The sequence below is a fragment of the Taeniopygia guttata genome, chromosome 31 (assembly GCF_048771995.1).
Source record: "Taeniopygia guttata chromosome 31, bTaeGut7.mat, whole genome shotgun sequence".
NCBI lineage: Eukaryota > Metazoa > Chordata > Aves > Passeriformes > Estrildidae > Taeniopygia > Taeniopygia guttata.
In genome coordinates this window covers 1,823,987-1,845,198 of record NC_133056.1, presented here as the reverse complement: position 1 = coordinate 1,845,198, position 21,212 = coordinate 1,823,987, and the positions used below count along the sequence as shown (strand labels likewise).

Here is a 21,212-nt window from a genome sequence, read left to right as displayed (position 1 = left end):
GTGCTCAGGTGTGCCCAGGTGTGCCCCAGGTGTGCCCAGCAGTGCCCCAGGTGTATTCCAGGTGTGCCCAGGTGTGCCCCAGGTGTGCCCAGGTGTGCTCAGGTGTGCCCAGCAGTGCTCAGGTGTGTCCCAGGTGTGCTCAGGTGTGCCCAGCAGTGCCCAGGTGTGCCCAGGTGTTCCCCAGGTGTGCCCAGGTGTGCCCCAGGTGTGCCCAGCAGTGCTCAGGTGTTCCCCAGATGTGCCCAGGTGTGCCCTGCAGTGCCCAGGTGTGCCCAGGAGTGCCTCAGGTGTGCCCAGGTGTTCCCCAGGTGTGCCCAGGTGTGCCCCAGGTGTGCCCCAGGAGTGCTCAGGTGTGCTCAGGTGTGCCCAGGAGTGCTCAGGTGTGCCCAGGTGTGCTCCAGGTGTGCCCAGGTGTGCCCCAGCTGTGCCCAGGTGTGCCCCAGCTGTGCCCAGGTGTGCCCCAGGTGTGCCCCAGGTGTGCCCCAGGTGTGCCCCAGCTGTGCCCAGGTGTGCCCCAGGTGTGCCCCAGGTGTGCCCCAGGTGTGCCCCAGGTGTGCTCAGGTGTGCCCAGCAGTGCCCAGGTGTGCCCCAGGAGTGCCCAGGTGTGCCCAGGTGTGCTCAGGTGTGCCCAGGTGTGCTCAGGTAACAGCGGTGCCATCGGTGCTCTGGTGCAGCCCCGCCCCCTTCGGCCCCGCCCACTGCCTCCGGATTGGCTGCTGGATCGCTGGCCCCGCCCCTGCCAGAGTTCTCCCAGCAATGGCAATGCTTCCTCATTAGCATAAACCCTGCTTCCTCATTAGCATAAACCCTGCTTCTCATTAGCATAAACCCTGCTTCCTCATTAGCATAAACCCTGCATCTCATTAGCATAAACCCTGCTTCTCATTAGCATAAACCTGGCTTCCTCATTAGCATAAACCCTGCTTCCTCATTAGCATAAACCCGGCTTCCTCATTAGCATAAACCCTGCTTCCTCATTAGCATAAACCCTGCTTCCTCATTAGCATAAACCCAGCTTCTCATTAGCATAAACCCTGCTTCCTCATTAGCATAAACCCAGCATCCTCATTAGCATAAACCCTGCTTCCTCATTAGCATAAACCCAGCTTCTCATTAGCATAAACCCTGCTTCCTCATTAGCATAAACCCTGCATCCTCATTAGCATAAACCCAGCTTCTCATTAGCATAAACCCTGCTTCCTCATTAGCATAAACCCAGCTTCTCATTAGCATAAACCCTGCTTCCTCATTAGCATAAACCCCACCCATGCACCGTAACCCCGCCCCCTTTGGATCCAGGGGCTCCCCTCCCCCATGGGGATTGTGCCCCACAAGTGTTGGGGTTCTGCCCCATAACTGTTGGGGTTCTGCCCCATAAGTGTCGGGGTCCTGACCCCACAAGTGTTGGGGTTCTGCCCCATAACTGTTGTGGTCCTGACCCCACAAGTGTTGGGGTTCAGCCCCACAAGTATTGAGGTTCTGCCCCATAAGTGTTGGGGTTCTGCCCCATAATTGTTGTGGTCCTGACCCCACAAGTGTTGGGGTTCAGCCCCACAAGTGTTGGGGTTCTTCCCCACAAGTGTTGGGGTTCTGCCCCATAAGTGTTGGGGTCCTGCCCCATAACTGTCGGGGTTCTGCCCCATAAGTGTTGGGGTTTAGCCCCACAAGTGTTGGGGTTCAGCCCCATAACTGTTGGGGTTCTGCCCCATAACTTTTGGGGTCCTGCCCCACAAGTGTTGGGGTCCTGCCCCACAAGTGTTGGGGTTCCACCCCATAAGTGCCATAGGGGAGCTCTGCCCTATAAGTGCCCGGTGGCAATTAGAAGGTGCTGGTGACAATTAATTAGCCAAAGGTGGGTTTAATTGGTCCTGGTTAATGGCGGATTAATTGATCCATTGATTAGCATTAATCATTAATTACTCCTGATGTGGGGGGAGGGATAATGAGGGGACAATTAACCTTTGGGATCTTGATTAGGGGAAGGGGAGCTTTGGTCCCAGCTGGGGGGCTTGGGGGGCCCACGGGGGTCTGTGGGGCAAAGTTGGGGGGTCTGTGGGGTGGGGGGGGGGGTCATGGGGGTCACCCCCAGCCCAGAGGTGTTTTTGGGGGGCTGGAGTGTGTGTGGGGCAGGATTTGGGGGGGGGGGGGTGTTTATGGGGCATGATTGGGGGGGATTACAGGATTGGGGGGGGTCCCACGGGCCCCGGGGTGTTTTTGGGGGTCCGGCCGTGGGTCAGGAGTGGGGGTTGGGCACAGTGGGGGGTCCCACGGGCCCCGGAGTGTTTTTGGGGGTCCGGCCGTGGGTCAGGGGTGGGGGTCAGTTGCGGGGGGGGTCCCACAGGCCCTGGAGTGTTTTTGGGGGTCCGGCCGTGGGTCAGGGGTGGGGGTCGGGCTTGGGGGGGTCCCACGGGCCCCGGGGTGTTTTTGGGGGTCCGGCCGTGGGTCAGGGGTGGGGGTCGGGCGCGGGGGGGGGCACCCAGCGGTAGGTGCCCTCGTACAGGAACCCCGCCCGCCGCAGGAGCTCGTCCGCCTCGGGGGGACCCCGGCTGGGAAAAGGGGGGACGTGGGGTCAGGGGGATCCCCGCGACCCCCCAAACCTCTGGGACAGCACAACTGCCCGGTGGGACCCCCAACAGCACCCCCAGGTGTGCCCAGGTGTGTCCCTCCCCGCCCCCCAAACGCCTGCACCAGGTGTGTCCCCCCAGGTACACCCCCAGGTACACCCCCAGACCCCCAAACCCCCAAACCGCGGCGTGTCCCTCCCCAGGTGCCCCCCAGGTGCCCCCCAGGTGACCCCCCAGGTGACCCCCCCCAGGTGCCCCCCAGGTGATCCCCCAGGTGCCCCCCAGGTGCCCCCCGGGTGACCCCCAGGTGCCCCCCAGGTGACACCCCCCAGGTGACACCCCCCAGGTGACACCCCCCAGGTGCCCCCCCAGGTGACCCCCAGGTAACCCCCAAGGTGACACCCCCAGGTGACCCCCCAGGTGCCCCCCAGGTGCCCCCCAGGTGCCCCCCAGGTGCCCCCAGGTGCCCCCCCCAGGTGACACCCCCCAGGTGACCCCCAGGTGACACCCCCCAGGTGCTCCCCAGGTGCCCCCCAGGTGCCCCCCAGGTGACCCCGCAGGTGCCCCCCAGGTGTCCCCCAGGTGACACCCCCCAGGTGACCCCCCCAGGTGCCCCCCAGGTGCCCCCCAGGTGACACCCCCCAGGTGACCCCCCCAGGTGCCCCCCAGGTGACACCCCAGGTGACACCCCCCAGGTGCCCCCCAGGTGCCCCCCAGGTGACCCCCCCCAGGTGACCCCCCCCAGGTGACCCCCAGGTGCCCCCCAGGTGACCCCCCAGGTGACACCCCCCAGGTGCCCCCCCCAGGTGACACCCCCCAGGTGACACCCCCCAGGTGCCCCCCAGGTGCCCCAGGTGCCCCCAGGTGACCCCCCCAGGTGACACCCCCCAGGTGCCCCAGGTGCCCCCTCACCTGCCGTAGGTGTAGGGGATGGGGGGCTCGCGGTGCTGCTCGATCTGGTGCAGGAGGGGGGTGAAGATGCGCCAGGCCTCGCGCAGCTCGTCACTGCAGGTGGGGGGGACACCCCAAAACTGAGCTGGGGCACCCCAAACTCACCTGGGCCCCCAAACCGGTCCCACCTGTCCCCTCAAGCTCACCTGAGCCCTTTTCCTGCCCCCAAAACTGGTCCCATCGTCCCCCTCCCACTGCCCAGAGTCACCTGTGCCCCCAAACTGCCCTCACCTGTCCCCCTGTGTCCCACCTGTCCCCCCCAAACTGCCCTCACCTGTCCCCCTGTGTCCCACCTGTCCCCCCCAAACTGCCCTCACCTGTCCCCTGTGTCCCACCTGTCCCCCCAAACTGCCCTCACCTGTCCCCTGTGTCCCACCTGTCCCCCCAAACTGCCCTCACCTGTCCCCTGTGTCCCACCTGTGCCCCCAAACTGCCCTCACCTGTCCCCTGTGTCCCACCTGTGCCCCCAAACTGCCCTCACCTGTCCCCTGTGTCCCACCTGTGCCCCCAAACTGCCCTCACCTGTCCCCGTGTCCCACCTGTCCCCCCAAACTGCCCTCACCTGTCCCCTGTGTCCCACCTGTCCCCCCAAACTGCCCTCACCTGTCCCCTGTGTCCCACCTGTGCCCCCAAACTGCCCTCACCTGTCCCCGTGTCCCACCTGTCCCCCCAAACTGCCCTCACCTGTCCCCTGTGTCCCACCTGTCCCCCCCAAACCCTTCAGCTCCTCCAAACTGGCCCTACCTCTACTGCCACCCCCACCCCCACAGTCCCACCTGTCCCCATCTCCCACCTGTCCCCAAGTGTCACCTGTCCCCATGTCCCACCTGTCCCCAGGTGCCACCTGTCCCACCTGTGCCCTCCCCTCTATGTCCCACCTGTCCCCACACCCCACCTGAGGTCAAGTCCCACCTGTCCCCATGTCCCACCTGTCCCCAGGTGTCACCTTTCCCACCTGTGTCCTCTCCTCTATGTCCCACCTGTCCCCACCACGTCCCACCTGTCCCCAGACCCCACCTGAGGTCAAGTCCCACCTGTCCCCAAGTCCCACCTGTCCCCATGTCCCACCTGTCCTCCCCAGGTGTCACCTGTCCCCATGTCCCACCTGTCCCCATGTCCCACCTGTCCCCAAGTCTCACCTGTCCCCAGGTGTCACCTGTCCCCAGGTGTCCCACCTGTCCCCATGTCCCACCTGTCCCCAGGTCCCACCTGTCCCCAGGTGTCCCCTGTCCCCATGTCCCACCTGTCCCCATGTCCCACCTGTCCCCAAGTCCCACCTGTCCCCATGTCCCACCTGTCCCCAGGTGTCCCACCTGTCCCCATGTCCCACCTGTCCCCACGTCCCACCTGTCCCCAGGTGTCCCCTGTCCCCATGTCCCACCTGTCCCCATGTCCCACCTGTCCCCAGGTGTCACCTGTCCCCATGTCCCATCTCTCCCCAGGTCCCACCTGTCCCCAGGTGTCCCCTGTCCCCACATCCCACCTGTCCCCAGGTGTCCCCTGTCCCTCACCTGCGCACGAAGTGCATTTGGTTCCCGCAGATGACGTCCAGCAGCAGCCGCTCGTACGCGTCCGGCAGCTTCACGTCCTGGGGACCGGGGGGTCAGGGCCTCAACCCCAAATTCGGGTCCCCAAATCCCATTTTGGGTCTAAAACCCCAAATTTGGGTTCCCAAACCCCATTTTGGGCCTCGAACCCCAAATTTGGGTCCCCAAACCCCAAATTTGGGTCCCAAACCCCATTTTTGGGCCTCAAACCCCAAATTTGGGTCTAAAACCCCATTTTTGTGTCCCCAAACCCCATTTTGGGTCTCAATTCTCCATTTTTGTGTCCCCAAACCCCATTTTTGGGTCTCAATGCTCCATTTTTGTGTCCCCAAACCCCATTTTGGGTCTCAATGCTCCATTTTTGTGCCCCCAAACCCCATTCCCATGTCCCCAAGCCCCATTTTGTGTCTCCATCCTCATTTTTCGGTCTCAATGCTCCGCGCCCATGTCCTCAAATCCCATTTTTGGGTCGCAATTGTCCATTTTGTGTCTCCATCCCCATTTTTGGGTCTCAATGCTCCATTTTTGTGTCCCCATCTCCGTTTTTGGGTCTCAATTCTCCATTTTTGTGTCCCCAAACCCCATTTTGGGTCTCAATGCTTCATTTTCGTGTCCCCAAACCCCATTTTTTGGTCTCAATTATCCATTTTTGTGTCCCCAAACCCCATTTTTGGGTCTCAGTGCTCCATTTTTGTGTCCCCAAACCCCATTTTGGGTCTCAATGCTCCATTTTTGTGTCCCCAAACCCCATTTTTGGGTCTCAATGCTTCATTTTCGTGTCCCCAAACCCCATTTTTTGGTCTCAATTATCCATTTTTGTGTCCCCAAACCCCATTTTTTGGTCTCAATTATCCATTTTTGTGTCTCCAAACCCCATTTTTGGGTCTCAATGCTGCATTTTTGTGTCCCCATCCTCATTTTTGGGTCTCAATGCTGCATTTTTGTGTCCCCAAACCCCATTTTTGGGTCTCAATTCTCCATTTTTGTGCCCCCAAACCCCATTTTTGTGTCCCCAAACCCCATTTTGGGTCTCATTGCTCCATTTTTCTATCCCCAAACCCCACTTTTGGGTCTCAATGCTCCATTTTTGTGTCCCCAAACTCCATTTTGGGTCTCAATGCTCCATTTTTGTGTCCCCAAACCCCATTTTTGGGTCTCAATGCTCCATTTTTGTGTCCCCAAACCCCATTTTGGGTCTCAATTTTCCATTTTTCTGTCCCCAAACCCCATTTTTGGGTCTCCATGCTCCATTTTGGTGTCCCCATCCCCATTTTTGAGTCTCAATGCTCCATTTTTGTGTCCCCAAACCCCATTTTTGGGTCTCAATTCTCCATTTTTGTGTCCCCAAACCCCATTTTTGTGTCCCCAAACCCCATTTTTGGGTCCCAATGCTCCATTTTTTGTCCCAAAACCCCATTTTTGGGTCTCAATTCTCCATTTTTCTGACCCCAAACCCCATTTTGGGTCTCAATGCTCCATTTTGGTGTCCCCAAACCCCATTTTTGGGTCTCAATTCTCCATTTCTGTGTCCCCAAACCCCATTTTTGGGTCTCAATTCTCCATTTCTGTGTCCCCAAACCCCATTCCCATGTTCCCAAGCCCGATTTTGTGTCCCCAAATCCCATTTTTGGGTCTCAATGCTCCATTTTTGTGTCCCCAAATCCCATTTTGGGTCTCAATGCTCCATTTTTGTGTCCCCAAACCCCATTCCCATGTCCCCAAGCCCCATTTTCTGTCTCCATCCCCATTTTTCGGTCTCAATGCTCCGCGCCCATGTCCTCAAATCCCATTTTTGGGTCGCAATTGTCCATTTTGTGTCCCCAAACCCCATTTTTTGGTCTCAATGCTCCATATTTGTGTCCCCAAACCCCATTTTTGGGTCTCAATTCTCCATTTTTTTGTCCCCAAACCGCATTTTTGGGTCTCCATGGTCCATGCCCCTGTCCCCAAACCCCATTTTTGGGTCTCAATGCTCCATTTTGGTGTCCCCAAACCCCATTTTGGGTCTCAATGCTCCATTTTGGTGTCCCCAAACCCCATTTTTGGGTCTCAATTATCCATTTTGTGTCCCCAAACCCCATTTTTTGGTCTCAATGCTTCATTTTCGTGTCCCCAAACCCTATTTTTGGGTCTCAATTCTCCATTTTTTTGTCCCCAAACCCCATTTTTGGGTCCCAATGCTCCATTTTCGTGTCCCCAAACCCCATTTTTGGGTCTCAATTCTCCACTTTTGTGTCTCCAAACCCCATTTTTGGCTCTCAGTGCTCTGTTCCCATGTCCCCATCCCCATTTTGGGTACCTTGTATCGGCTGCCGTAGGTGAGGTCGAGCTCGGACTCCTCGGGCCGCAGGAACATGCCGGGTTTCTTGGTGTTGAGTTTGGCGTAGACGGCCTCGCGCGGCTGCACGCGCACCACCAGCTCGTTGCGCTTGCACTGCTGCGCGAAGATGTCCCCGGGCACCTCCCGGAACTGCAGCCGCACCTCGGCCTTGCGCTCGTTCAGCGCCTTCCCGCAGCGCAGCACGAACGGGACGCCTGCGGACAGTGGGGTCGGTGGCATTGTCGTCATCGTATCATCGTTGTCATCGTCATTGTCATCATCATATCATTGTCATCATCATATTGTCATTGTAATCATCGTATCATCATTGTCATCATCATATCGTCATTGTCGTCATCATATCGTCATTGTCATCATCATATCGTCATTGTCATCATATCATCATTGTCATCATCATTGTCATCATCATATCGTCATCCTATCATCGTTGTCATCGTCATATCATTATTGTCATCATCATATCATCGTTGTCATCGTCATTGTCATCATCATATCATTGTCATCATCATATTGTCATTGTAATCATCGTATCATCATTGTCATCATCATATCGTCATTGTCATCATGATATCATCATTGTCATCATCATATCATTGTCATCATCATATCATCATTGTCGTCATCATATCATCATTGTCATCATCATATCGTCATCGTCATCATCATATCATTGTTGTCATCATCATATCATTGTCATCATCATATCGTCATTGTCATCATCGTATCATCGTTGTCATCGTCATCGTCATCATCATATCGTCATTGTCATTATCATATCATCATTGTCATCATCATATCGTCATTGTCGTCATCGTATCATCGTTGTCATCATCATATCATTGTCATTATCATATCGTCATTGTCATCATCATATCATTGTCATCATCATATCGTCATTGCCATCATCATTGTCATCATCATATCGTCATTGTCGTCATCGTATCATCGTTGTCATCATCATTGTCATCATCCTATCGTCATCGTCATCATCGTATCATCATTGTCATCATCATTGTCATCATCATATCACCGTTGTCATCATCATTGTCATCATCATATCGTCATTGCCATCATCATATCGTCATTGTCATCATCATCATTAACATCATCATCATCACCATCTATCAACATCACCATCCACACCATCGTCATCAACATCCATCACCATCATCAACTTCACCACCAACATTGTCAAAATCATCAACATCCATCAATGGTATCACCATTGTCACCATCCACCAGTGTCATCGCAGTCCTCACCACCCATCATCACCACCACCGCCCATCTCCATCCCGGCATGTCCCGTGGTGCAGCACCAACAGCACACCCGGGACACCATCAGCATTGTCACCACCGCCATCGTCATCATCATAGACATCGCCATTGCTCACCATCTCCATCCTCATCCCAACCATCACCATCATCATGGTCAAAACCTCTGTCATCCATGTCACCACTGTGGCCATCATCAGCACCATCTCCTGGCCAGCACCATCGTCACCACCAACAGCACCATCTCCACAACCATCAGCATGAACAGCAGCAGCACCGTCTCCATGGCCACCACCATCATCCTCATCATCACTACCACCATTTCCACCACCACCACCACCATTATCATCATCACAGCCATGAAGATCATCACCATGGCAACCATCGCCACCGCATCGCAGCCATGGCCACCGCGGCCGTCACCCCCTCTCACCGTCCCAGCGCTCGTTGGCCACACGCAGCACGGCGGTGGCGAAGGTGGGCGTGGTGGAGCCAGGGGGCACCGTGGGGTCGTCCAGGTAGCCCTTCTGTGCCTCAGGGGGGCCCTCGGGGTTGCCCACGTACTGGCCCAGCACCACGTCCTGCAGCTCCACCGGGCTGATGCACTTGAGCACCTTCACCTGGGGAACAGGTGAGGGACACCTGGTTATGGGGGCTCCGGTGAGACCACGGGGTGGGACCGTTTGGGGACGTGTTTATGGGGGTCACCAGTAAAAACAGGCAGTGGGATGGGGGTGTGGGGGATGTGACCATTGGGGGACGTGGTTTTGGGGGTCCACCATCAATAATAGGGTGATGGAACATGGTTGGGGATGTGGCCATTGGGGGACGTGGTTTTGGGGGTCCACCATCAATAATGGGGTGATGGAACATGGTTGGGGATGTGGCCATTGGGGGACGTGGTTTTGAGGGGTCACCAACAAGAAGGTGCTGAGAGGATGTGGTTTGGGACATGGCTACAGGTCCACCGTTGATAACAGGATGACAGGACGTGGTTGGGGACATGGGCAGTGAGAACATGGCCATGGGGAACGTGGTTTTGGGGGGCCACCATCAATAATGGGGTGATGGAACATAGTTGGGGATGTGGCCATTGGGGGACGTGGTTTTGAGGGGTCACCAACAAGAAGGTGCTGAGAGGATGTGGTTTGGGACATGGCTACAGGAGCTGTAGCACTGCGGTCCACCGTTGATAACAGGATTGTGGTTGGGGACGTGGGCAGTGAGAACACGGCCATGGGGAACGTAGTTTTGGGGGGCCACCATCAATAATGGGGTGATGGAACAGAGTTGGGGATGTGGCCATGGGGGGACGTGGCTTTGGGGGCCACCATCAGGAACATGGTGGTGGGACACAACTGGGATGGGGGAATGTGGCCAGAAGGGGACACAACCCTGAGGCCATCTGGGGATGGTCCCTACGGCCATGACCATGATGTGCCCATCGGGGACATAAACCTCAGCGTCAGGGGGCGGTGACACTTTGGTGACACCCCGGCGTCCCTGCCGTCCCCACCTTCTCGTCACGGACATCGTCGGGGTTGGTGGACGCCGGCTTCTCCATGGCCACCAGGCAGAGCAGCTGCAGAAGGTGGTTCTGCATCACGTCCCTGTGGGGAGCCGGCGCTGCCACGGGGTTGGGGGACACGGGAGGACGAGGAGAGGACACGGGGACACCGGGGCACGCCCACCCTCACCGGATGATGCCGAAGTCGTCAAAGTAGCCGCCGCGGCCCTCGGTGCCGAAGGGCTCCTTGAAGGTGAGCACCACGCAGGCGACGTTGTCGCGGTTCCAGATGGGCCCGAAGATGCGGTTGCCGAACCTGGGCGGGTGAGGAGTGGCGGCCGTGTCCCTGTGTCCCTGTGTCCCCTCCCGTGTCCCCTGTCCCCTCCCGTGTCCCCTCCCGTGTCCCCGTGTCCCCTCCCGTGTCCCCTGTCCCCTCCCGTGTCCCCTCCCGTGTCCCCGTGTCCCCGTGTCCCCTGTCCCCTCCCGTGTCCCCTCCCGTGTCCCCTGTCCCCGGCCGTGTCCCTGTGTCCCCTCCCGTGTCCCCTGTCCCCTGCGTGTCCCCGTGTCCCCTGTCCCCTGCGTGTCCCCTGCGTGTCCCCTGCGTGTCCCCGTGTCCCCTGCGTGTCCCCTGTCCCCTACCGTGTCCACTGTCCCCTGCGTGTCCCCGTGTCCCCTGCGTGTCCCCTGTCCCCTGCGTGTCCCCGTGTCCCCTCCCGTGTCCCCTGTCCCCTCCCGTGTCCCCTGTGTCCCCTCCCGTGTCCCCTGTCCCCTGCGTGTCCCCTGTCCCCTGCATGTCCCCGTGTCTCCTCCCGTGTCCCCTCCCGTGTCCCCTGTCCCCTGCGTGTCCCCGTGTCCCCTTGCGTGTCCCCTGTCCCCGGCCGTGTCCCTGTGTCCCCTCCCGTGTCCCCGTGTCCCCTCCCGTGTCCCCTGTCCCCTGCGTGTCCCCGTGTCCCCTGTCCCCTGCGTGTCCCCTGCGTGTCCCCTGCGTGTCCCCGTGTCCCCTGCGTGTCCCCTGTCCCCTACCGTGTCCACTGTCCCCTGCGTGTCCCCGTGTCCCCTGCGTGTCCCCTGTCCCCTGCGTGTCCCCGTGTCCCCTCCCGTGTCCCGTGTCCCCTCCCGTGTCCCCTGTCCCCTGCGTGTCCCCTGTCCCCTCCCGTGTCCCCGTGTCCCCTGCGTGTCCCCTGCGTGTCCCCTGTCCCCTGCGTGTCCCCTCCCATGTCCCCTGTCCCCTCCCGTGTCCCCTGTCCCCTGCGTGTCCCCTGTGTGTCCCCGTGTCCCCTCCCGTGTCCCCGTGTCCCCTCCCGTGTCCCCGTGTCCCCTCCCGTGTCCCCTGTCCCCTGCGTGTCCCCTGCGTGTCCCCTCCCGTGTCCCCGTGTCCCCTCCCGTGTCCCCGTGTCCCCGTGTCCCCTCCCGTGTCCCCTGTCCCCTCCCGTGTCCCCTGTCCCCTCCCGTGTCCCCTGTGTGTCCCCTGTCCCCTCCCGTGTCCCCTGTCCCCTGCGTGTCCCCGTGTCCCCTCCTGTGTCCCCTCCCATGTCCCCGTGTCCCCTCCCGTGTCCCCTGTCCCCTCCCGTGTCCCCTGTCCCCTGCGTGTCCCCTGCGTGTCCCCGTGTCCCCTGCGTGTCCCCTGTCCCCTACCGTGTCCACTGTCCCCTGCGTGTCCCCGTGTCCCCTGCGTGTCCCCTGTCCCCTGCGTGTCCCCATGTCCCCTCCCGTGTCCCGTGTCCCCTCCCGTGTCCCCTGTCCCCTGCGTGTCCCCTGTCCCCTCCCGTGTCCCCGTGTCCCCTCCCGTGTCCCCTGTCCCCTGCGTGTCCCCTCCCATGTCCCCTGTCCCCTCCCGTGTCCCCTGTCCCCTGCGTGTCCCCTGTGTGTCCCCGTGTCCCCTCCCGTGTCCCCGTGTCCCCTCCCGTGTCCCCTGTCCCCTGCGTGTCCCCTGCGTGTCCCCTCCCGTGTCCCCGTGTCCCCTCCCGTGTCCCCGTGTCCCCGTGTCCCCTCCCATGTCCCCGTGTCCCCTCCCGTGTCCCGTGTCCCCTCCCGTGTCCCCTGTCCCCTCCCGTGTCCCCTGTCCCCTGCGTGTCCCCTGTCCCCTGCGTGTCCCCGTGTCCCCTGTCCCCTCCCGTGTCCCTGTGTCCCCTCCCGTGTCCCTGTGTTCCCTCCCGTGTCCCCGTGTCCCCTCCCGTGTCCCCTGTCCCCTGCGTGTCCCCGTGTCCCCTGTCCCCTCCCGTGTCCCCGTGTCCCCGTGTCCCCTCCCGTGTCCCCTCCCGTGTCCCCTCCCGTGTCCCCTGTCCCCTGCGTGTCCCCTGCGTGTCCCCTGCGTGTCCCCTCCTGTGTCCCCCGCGTGTCCCCAGCTCACCGCAGCACCATGAGGCTCTGCACCATCTCCTTGCCCAGGTAGTGGTCCATGCGGTAGATCTGCTCCTCGCGGAACAGCGCGCTCAGGTGCGCCGACAGCTCCTCCGAGGAGCCCAGGTCCCGCCCAAAGGGCTTCTCCACGATCACGCGGTTCCACCTGGGGACACGGGGACACGAGAGACATGGACGTGGTCACAGGTGTGTCCCGTGTCCCCACTCACCCCTGTCCCTCAGGTGTGTCCCCGTGTCCCCACTCCCCCCTGTCCCTCAGGTGTTGGTCACAGGTCTGTCCCCATGTCCCCACTCACCCCTGTCCCATGCACAGGGCCCTCAGGTGCTGGGTCCCAGGTGTGTCCCAGGTGTGTCCCCATGTCCCCACTCACCCCTGTCCCATGCACAGAGCCCTCAGGTGCTGGGTCACAGGTGTGTCCCAGGTGTGTCCCCACTCACCCCTGTCCCATGCACAGGGCCCTCAGGTGCTGTGCCCCAGGTGTGTCCCCGTGTCCCCACTCACCCCTGTCCCATGCACAGGGCCCTCAGGTGCTGGGTCACAGGTGTGTCCCCGTGTCCCCACTCACCCCTGTCCCATGCACAGGGCCCTCAGGTGCTGGGTCCCAGGTGTGTCACAGGTGTGTCCCCACTAACCCATGCACAGGGCCCTCAGGTGCTGGGTCACAGGTGTGTCCCCATGTCCCCACTCACCCCTGTCCCATGCACAGAGCCCTCAGGTGCTGGGTCACAGGTGTGTCCCCGTGTCCCCATGTCCCCTGTCCCTCAGGTGCTGTGCCCCAGGTGTGCCCCAGGTGTGTCCCCACTCACCCCTGTCCCATGCACAGAGCCCTCAGGTGCTGGGTCACAGGTGTGTCCCCGTGTCCCCACTCACCCCTGTCCCATGCACAGGGCCCTCAGGTGCTGGGTCACAGGTGTGTACACGCTGGGGGGCAGGGCCAGGTAGAAGAGGCGGTGGGCGCGGTCGCCCCCGGGCAGCGCCCGCAGGTGAGCGTCCAGCGCCCGGAACGAGGCCTCGTCCCCGTACTGACCCCGCACGAAGCTCTGCAGGGACAGGAACCGGGCCAGGCGGGGCTCGTCCTCGGGGGTCACCTGTGGGACAGGTGAGACAGGTGAGACAGGGACAGGTGAGACAGGGACAGGAACCTGGCCAGGCGGGGCTCGTCCTCGGGGGTCACCTGTGGGGACAGGTGTGACAGGGGACAGGTGAGACAGGGACAGGAACCTGGCCAGGCAGGGGCCATCCTCGGGGGTCACCTGTGGGGACAGGGACAGGTGAGACAGGGGCAGGTATGACAGAGACAGGTGAGACAGGGACAGGAACCTGGCCAGGCGGGGCCCGTCCTCAGGGGTCACCTGTGGGACAGGGACAGGTGAGAATGGGACAGGTGAGACAGGGACAGGAACCTGGCCAGGCACGGGCCGTCCTTGGGGGTCACCTGTGGGGACAGAGACAGGTGAGACAGGTGAGACAGGGACAGGAACCTGGCCAGGCGGGGGCTGTCCTCAGGGGTCACCTGTGGGACAGGGACAGGTGAGAATGGGACAGGTGAGACAGGGACAGGAACCTGGCCAGGCACGGGCCGTCCTTGGGGGTCACCTGTGGGGACAGAGACAGGTGAGACAGGTGAGACAGGGACAGGAACCTGGCCAGGCGGGGGCTGTCCTCGGGGGTCACCTGTGGGGACAGGGACAGGTGAGACAGGGACAGGGGACAGGTGAGACAGGAACAGGGGACAGGTGAGACAGGGACAGGAACCTGGCCAGGTGGGGCCCGTTCTCAGGGGTCACCTGTGGGGACAGGGACAGGTGAGACAGGGACAGGTGAGACAGGGACAGGAACCTGGCCAAGCGGGGCCCATCCTCAGGGGTCACCTGTGGGGACAGGGGACAGGTGAGACAGAGACAGGTGTGAAAGGGGACAGGTGAGACAGAGACAGGTGTGAAAGGGGACAGGTGAGACAGAGACAGGAACCTGGCCAGGCGGGGCTCGTCCTCAGGGATCACCTGTGGGGACAGGGACAGGTGAGACAGGGACAGGTGAGACAGGGACAGGTGAGACAGGTGAGACAAGGACAGGGGACAGGTGAGACGAGGGACACAGGGACCATCCTCAGGAGTCACCTGTGGACACAGACAGGGACAGGTATGACAGGGACAGGTGAGCCAGGGGACACAGAGAGTGCCCTCAGGGGTCACCTGTAACAGGCAGGGACAGGTGAGGGGACACAGGGACACAACGTCAGGCAGAGCCTGTCCTTGGGGGACACCTGGGGACACCTGAGGCCAGAAGGGGACAGGTGAGGCCAGGAGAGGACAGGAGGGGACAGGTGAGGCCAGGAGGGACAGGAGGGGACAGGAGGGGCCAGGTGAGGCCAGGAGGTGACAGGAGGGGACAGGAGGGGACAGGTGAGGACAGGTGAGGCCAGGAGGGGACAGAGGAGACAGCACTGTCACCTTGAGGTAGGGCAGGGTCTGCTCCCGGATGAGCTCCACGGTGAGGGGCGAGCGGGCGAAGCCGACGACGCGCGTGGCATCGGGGAGGAGCCCGTCCCGGAACAGCCACCTGGGGACAGCAATGTCACCTGTGCCACCTGTGCCACCACCTGTGTCACCTGTGCCACCACCTGTGTCACCACCTGTGCCACCAAACCCCCCCCTGGGGACACTGGCATCGGGGAGGAGCCCGTCCCGGAACAGCCACCTGGGGACAGGGGACAGCAATGTCACCTGTGCCACCACCTGTGCCACCACCTGTGCCACCACCTGTGTCACCTGTGTAACCACCTGTGCCACCACCTGTGCCACCACCTGTGTCACCTGTGCCACCACCTGTGTCCCCAAACCCCCCCCCCCGGGGACACTGGCATCGGGGAGGAGCCCGTCCCAGAACAGCCACCTGGGGACAGGGGACAGCAATGTCACCTGTGTCACCTGTGCCACCACCTGTGCCACCACCTGTGTCACCTGTGTCACCTGTGCCACCACCTGTGTCACTTCTGCCACCACCTGTGTCACCTGTGCCACCACCTGTGTCACCTGTGCCACCACCTGTGTCCCCAAACCCCCCCGGGGACACTGGCATGGGGGGGATGCCTGTCCCGGAACAGCCACCTGGGGGATGGCACTGTCACCTGTGTCCCCAAGTCCCTGCGGACACCCCCCGCCCTGTCACCGCTCCCCTGGGGGGACACAGGTGACACCGGTGTCACCAATGCCCTTTCAGGCTGGTGGCACTGGCAATGGGGGCTCCTGTCCCCGTGGTGTCACCCCGGGAGCGGTGACACGGAGGGGACGGGGGCAGCAAAGGGAGGACATGGGGACATCGGTGCCAGCTGGTGACACGAGTGGCCCTGGGGACAGCAGGGACACGCAGCTGTGGTGGCACTGGGGACAGCAGACAATGGCAGCGCTGGTGGCACTGGGGACAGCGCTGAGTGACAATGGCAGCGCTGGTGGCCCTGGGGACAATGACAGCCCTGGTGGCCCTGGGGACAGCAGTGATCCCAGGGTGGCATCAGTGACTCTGGTGGCCCTGGGGACAGGTGGGGACAGCGGGGACATCAATGGCTCTGACAGCCCCGGTGACATCAGGGACCCCGGTGACAGGTGGAACGCAGGTGGCCTTGATGACACCACTGCTCCTATTGTCCCCTACTGTCCCCAGGTGTCCCCTCGGTGTCCCCAGGTGTCCCCTCATGTCCCCTGCTGTCCCCAGGTGTCCCCTCGGTGTCCCCTTGTGTCCCCTCGTGTCCCCTCATGTCCCCTGCTGTCCCCTCGGTGTCCCTGCCATCCCCTGCTGTCCCCAGGTGTCCCCTCGGTGTCCCTGCCATCCCCTGCTGTCCCCAGGTGTCCCCTCGGTGTCCCCTGCTGTCCCCGCCGTCCCCAGGTGTCCCCAGGTGTCCCCAGGTGTCTCCTCATGTCCCTGCTGTCCCCAAGTGTCCCCAGGTGTCCCCAGGTGTCCCCTGCCATCCCCAGGTGTCCCCAGGTGTCCCCTCATGTCCCTGCCATCCCCAGGTGTCCCCAGGTGTCCCCAGGTGTCCCCTGCCATCCCCAGGTGTCCCTGCCATCCCCAGGTGTCCCCAGGTGTCCCTGCCATCCCCAAGTGTCCCCTCGTGTCCTTGCTGTCCCCAGGTGTCCCCTCATGTCCCTGCTGTCCCCAGGTGTCCCCTCGTGTCCCCAGGTGTCCCCTCATGTCTCTGCCATCCCCAGCTGTCCCCAGGTGTCCCTGCCATCCCCAGGTGTCCCCAGGTGTCCCTGCTGTCCCCAGGTGTCCCCTCAGTGTCCCTGCCATCCCCAGGTGTCCCTGCTGTCCCCAGGTGTCCCTCACCAGATCGTGGGGTAAATCTTCTTCCTGGCCAGGTCACCCTGCGGGGGGAGGGGTCGCTCAGGGGTGGGGGAGGGGCGAGCCCATCGCTGGGCGGGGCCCCGGCCCCTCCCCCACCCCCGGGATGTGCTGACTCAGCGCCGCCGCCCCTCCCCCACCCGCGGTCAATGGGAGGTGTTGGGTAACGGGGTGGGGGAGGGGCGGAGGAGGAAGTTGGGGTGCGGGTGGGGGAGGGGCGGCCCCGCCCTGGCCCCGAGGGGTGACCGGGAGGGGGTGGGGGAGGGGTGGGGCACCCCAACTTCTTCCCCTCCCCCACCCCACCCCACCCCACCCTCCCCCGGAGGCACCGGGTGGCCGCCCCTCCCCCATCCCCCAAATAACCCCAAATCCGCCCCAAATAACCCCAAATCCCCCCCAAATCCCCCCAGTTCCTCCGATCCCCTTCAGTTTGTCCCAGGGTCCCCCAAAATCCCCCCAACCCTTTTTACTTCCCCCTCAACCCCCCAATCTCCTCAATTCCCCCCCAAAACCCGAATTTCTGCCCCTTAGCCCCTCAATCCCCCCCCAAACCCCGAATTTCTGCCCCTACCCCCCTCAATTCCCCCCTAACCCCCTCAATTCCCCCCCCCAAACCCAAAATTTCTGCCCCAACCCCCTCAGTTCCCGCCTTAAACCCCAAATTTCTGCCCCTTAGCCCCTCAATTTTCCCCCCAATTCCCTTTATCCACCCCAACCCCCAAATTTCTGACCCTTAGCCCCTCAATTACCCCCCTAAACCCCGAATTCCTGCCCCTTAGCCCCTCAATTCCTCCCCTAACCCCCTCAATTCCCCCCCTAAACCCCAAATTTTTGGCCCCTTAGCCCCTCAATTCCCCCCCAACCCCCTCAATTACCCCCCTAAACCCCGAATTTCTGCCCCTAACCCGCTCAATCCCCCCCCAAACCCAAATTTCTGCCCCTAACCCCCTCAATTCCCCCCTAAATCCCAAATTTCTACCCCTAACCCCCTCAATTCCCCCCCAAACCCCGAATTTCTGCCCCTAACCCCCTCAATCCCCCCCTAAGCCCCAAATTTCTGCCCCTACCCCCCTCAATCCCTCCCCTAACCCCCTCAATCCCCCCCTAAGCCCCAAATTTCTGCCCCCAACCCCCTCAATTTCCCCCCTAAACCCCAAATTTTTGGCCCCCAACCCCCTCAATTCCCCCCCCAATTCCCTTTATCCACCCCCAAACCCCAAATTTCTCCCCCTAACCCCCTCAATTCCCCCCAACCCCCAAATTTCTGCCCCTAACCCCCTCAATCCCCCCCCCCAAACCCCAAATTTCTGCCCCTAACCCCCTCAATCCCCACCCAAACCCCAAATTCCTGCCCCTAACCCCCCCATTTCCCCCCCAACCCCCAAATTTCTGCCCCTAACCCCCTCAATTCCCCCCCCTTAGCCCCTCAATTCCCCCCCCCAAACCCCGAATTTCTGCCCCTACCCCCCTCAATCCCTCCCCTAACCCCCTCAATTCCCCCCCAACCCCCAACTTTCTGCCCCTTAGCCCCTCAATCCCCCCCTAAACCCCGAATTTCTTTCCCTAATCCCCTCAATTCCCCCCCAACCCCCTCAATTCCCCCCAATCCCAAATTTCTGCCCCTTAGCCCCTCAATTCCCCCCCAACCCCCTCAATTACCCCCCTAAACCCTGAATTCCTGCCCCTAACCCCCTCAATTCTGCCCCTAAACCCCAAATTTCTTCCCCTTTGCCCCTCAATTCTCCCCCCAAACCCCAAATTCCTACCCCTAACCCCCTCAATCCCCCCCCCAACCCCCAAATTTCTGCCCCTAACCCCCTCAATCCCCCCCCCCCAAACCCCAAATTCCTGCCCCTAACCCCCCCCAACCCCCAAATTCCTGCCCCTAGCCCCCCCAAACCCCAAATTCCTGCCCCTAGCCCCCCCCCCAACCCCCAAATTCCTGCCCCTAGCCCCCCCAAACCCCAAATTTCTGCCCCCTAGCCCCCCCCCCCAAACCCCGAATTCCTGCCCCTAGCCCCCCCATTTCCCCCCCCAAACCCCGAATTCCTGCCCCTAGCCCCCCCAAACCCCTCCCTCCCCCCGTCCCCACTCACGGAGGCGCCGAGGATGACGAGGACGTGCGGGTGGCCCTGGAGGAAGGCTCCGTCCCGGCTCAGCTCCTGCCGGAGCATCCCGCACACCTGCGAGCGGCTCAGCTCCCCCCCGCCCGAGCCCGGCATCGCTCCTGGGGGCGGAACGGCCACTTGGGGGGCGGAACGGCCGCTTGGGGGGCAGGTTCGGGCACTTGGGGGGCAGGTTCGGCCACTTGGGGGGCAGGTTCGGCCACTCGGGGGGCAGGTTCGGCCACCCCGGGCAGGATTTGGGGAGCAGAGGAACAGGTTTGGGCAGCCCCGAACAGGATTTGAGGGGTTGTGGGGCAGGAAAGGGCACCTGGAGGGACGGGTGGGCACTTGGGGGGCAGAGGTGGCACCGGGGGGGTGGGATGGGGCACTGGGGGATGGGAATTGGGGGTTTAGGGGCGGGTTTGGGCAACTGGGGATGGGATTTGGAGGTTTTGGGGCGGGTTTTGGAGGTTTAGGGGTGGGTTTAGGCACCTGGGGGGCAGAGCTGGGGCGGGTTTGGGCACTGGGGGATGGAATTTGGGGGGTTTTGGGGGGATTTGGGCACCTGGGGATGGGATTTGGGGGTTTTGGGGTGGATTTGGGCACTGGAGGATGGGAATTGGAGGCTTTGGGGTGGATTTGGGCACTGGAGGATGGGATTTAGGGGTTTTGGGGTGGATTTGGGCACTGGGGATGGGATTTGGGGGTTTAGGGGCGGGTTTGGGCACCCGGGGATGGGATTTGGAGGTTTTGGGGCGGGTTTTGGAGATTTAGGGGCGGGTTTGGGGACCAGGGGATGGGTTTTGGAGGTTTAGGGGCGGGTTTGGGCACCTGGGGACGGGAATTGGGGGTTTTTGGGGGGATTTGGGCACCTGGGGATGGGAATTGGAGGTTTTGGGGTGGATTTGGGCACTGGAGGATGGGATTTGGAGGTTTTGGGGTGGATTTGGAGGTTTAGGGGCGGGTTTGGGCACGCGGAGGGCAGGGATGGGGTGGTTTGGGCACCTGGTGATGGGAATTGGGGGTTTTTGGGGGGATTTTGGCACCTGGGGATGGGATTTGGGGGATTTGGGGTGGATTTGGGCACGGGGCAATGGGATTTGGAGATTTTGGGGTGGATTTGGGCACAGGGGGATGAGATTTGGAGGTTTAGGGGCGTGTTTGGGCACCGGGGGATGGGATTTGGAGGTTTTGGGGCGGGTTTTGGAGGTTTTGGGGTGGGTTCGGGCACATGGAGATGGGATTTGGGGGTTCTGGGGTGGGTTTGGGCACTCGGGGATGGGATTTGGGGGTTTTGGGGCGGGTTTGGGGACCCGGGGGATGAGATTTGGGGGTTTTGGGGCGGGTTTGGGAATCTGGGGATGGGCTTTGGAGGTTTAGGGGCGGATTTTGGAGGTTTAGGGGTGGATTTGGGCACTGGGGGGCAGGGCTGGGGTGGTTTGGGGCAGGGTCGGGAACCTGGGGTGGGGTTTTGGGGTTGGGTGGGGCAGGACACGCCCTCCCCCCATTGTTCCTCCCAAATCCGCCCCAGTTCCCCCCAATTCTCCCCAGGACCCCCAAATCCCCCGAACCCCCCCCACCCCCGCTGACCCCTCGAACCCCAAATCTCCCCCCTGGACCCCCCAAATCCCCCCATTTCCACCTTCAGCCCCCCAAACCCCTCCTAACCCCCCTCCCCATCCCCCCCACAACCCCCCAGGCCCTCACGGACCCCCCAGACCCCCAAATTTTCCCAATTTCCGCCTTCTCCCCCCATCAATTTCCTCTCAATCCCCCCACGGACCCCTCGACACCCCCCGACTCCCAATTTCCACCCTCACTGCCCCCAACCCTCCCCCAGACCCCGAATTCCCCTCATAGACCCCAAATTCCCCCGTTTCCGCCATAGAGCCCCTCACGTTCCCCCTCAGTTTCCCCCTGACGCTCCCCTCCAGGCCTCCACGGACCCCCCGGACTATCCCAGAGCGCAGATCCCCTCCCGTCCTGCCGAATTTCCCCACATTTCCCCATTATTTCCCCACATTTCCCCATTATTTCCCCACATTTCCCCATTATTTCCCCATTATTTCCCCATTTTCCCCCCGCACCTTCCCGCTCCGGCCGCGCTCGCGCCGCCTCCCTCACGCTCGCGCGGGTCCCCATCCCTTCACACAGGCCACGCCCCCGCCCCTTATCCACCAATCACCGCCGAGCCTCTTCCCGCTTTAACCAATCACCGCCG

General features: G+C 61.6%; 1 protein-coding gene across 1 annotated transcript; it reads right to left on the bottom strand.

Moving 5' to 3' along the window:
- Positions 1 to 1,842: 1,842 nt before the first annotated feature.
- Positions 1,843 to 21,187, bottom strand: G6PD (glucose-6-phosphate dehydrogenase). The gene is made up of 13 exons (XM_041712015.2): positions 21,079 to 21,187; positions 18,983 to 19,113; positions 16,872 to 16,909; positions 14,999 to 15,107; positions 13,416 to 13,633; positions 12,534 to 12,689; positions 10,374 to 10,499; positions 10,193 to 10,286; positions 9,110 to 9,296; positions 7,362 to 7,597; positions 5,027 to 5,103; positions 3,477 to 3,569; positions 1,843 to 2,546 (listed from the first exon to the last, which is right to left on the bottom strand). The coding sequence occupies exons 1-13, from the start codon at positions 21,131 to 21,133 to the stop codon at positions 2,444 to 2,446; spliced, it is 1,623 nt and encodes a 540-aa protein (XP_041567949.2). The 5' UTR covers positions 21,134 to 21,187; the 3' UTR covers positions 1,843 to 2,443.
- Positions 21,188 to 21,212: the final 25 nt, after the last annotated feature.

Coding starts and splice junctions, on each gene's coding strand:
- G6PD (XM_041712015.2), bottom strand. CDS start 21,133: ATGGGGACCCGCGCGAGCGTGAGGGAGGCGGCGCGAGCGCGGCCGGAG. Junction 13,634..14,998: donor AGACCCTGCCCTACCTCAAG/GTGACAGTGCTG, acceptor CCTGTCCCACAG/GTGACCCCCGAGGACGAGCC. Junction 5,104..7,361: donor CCTACGGCAGCCGATACAAG/GTACCCAAAATG, acceptor CCCGGTCCCCAG/GACGTGAAGCTGCCGGACGC.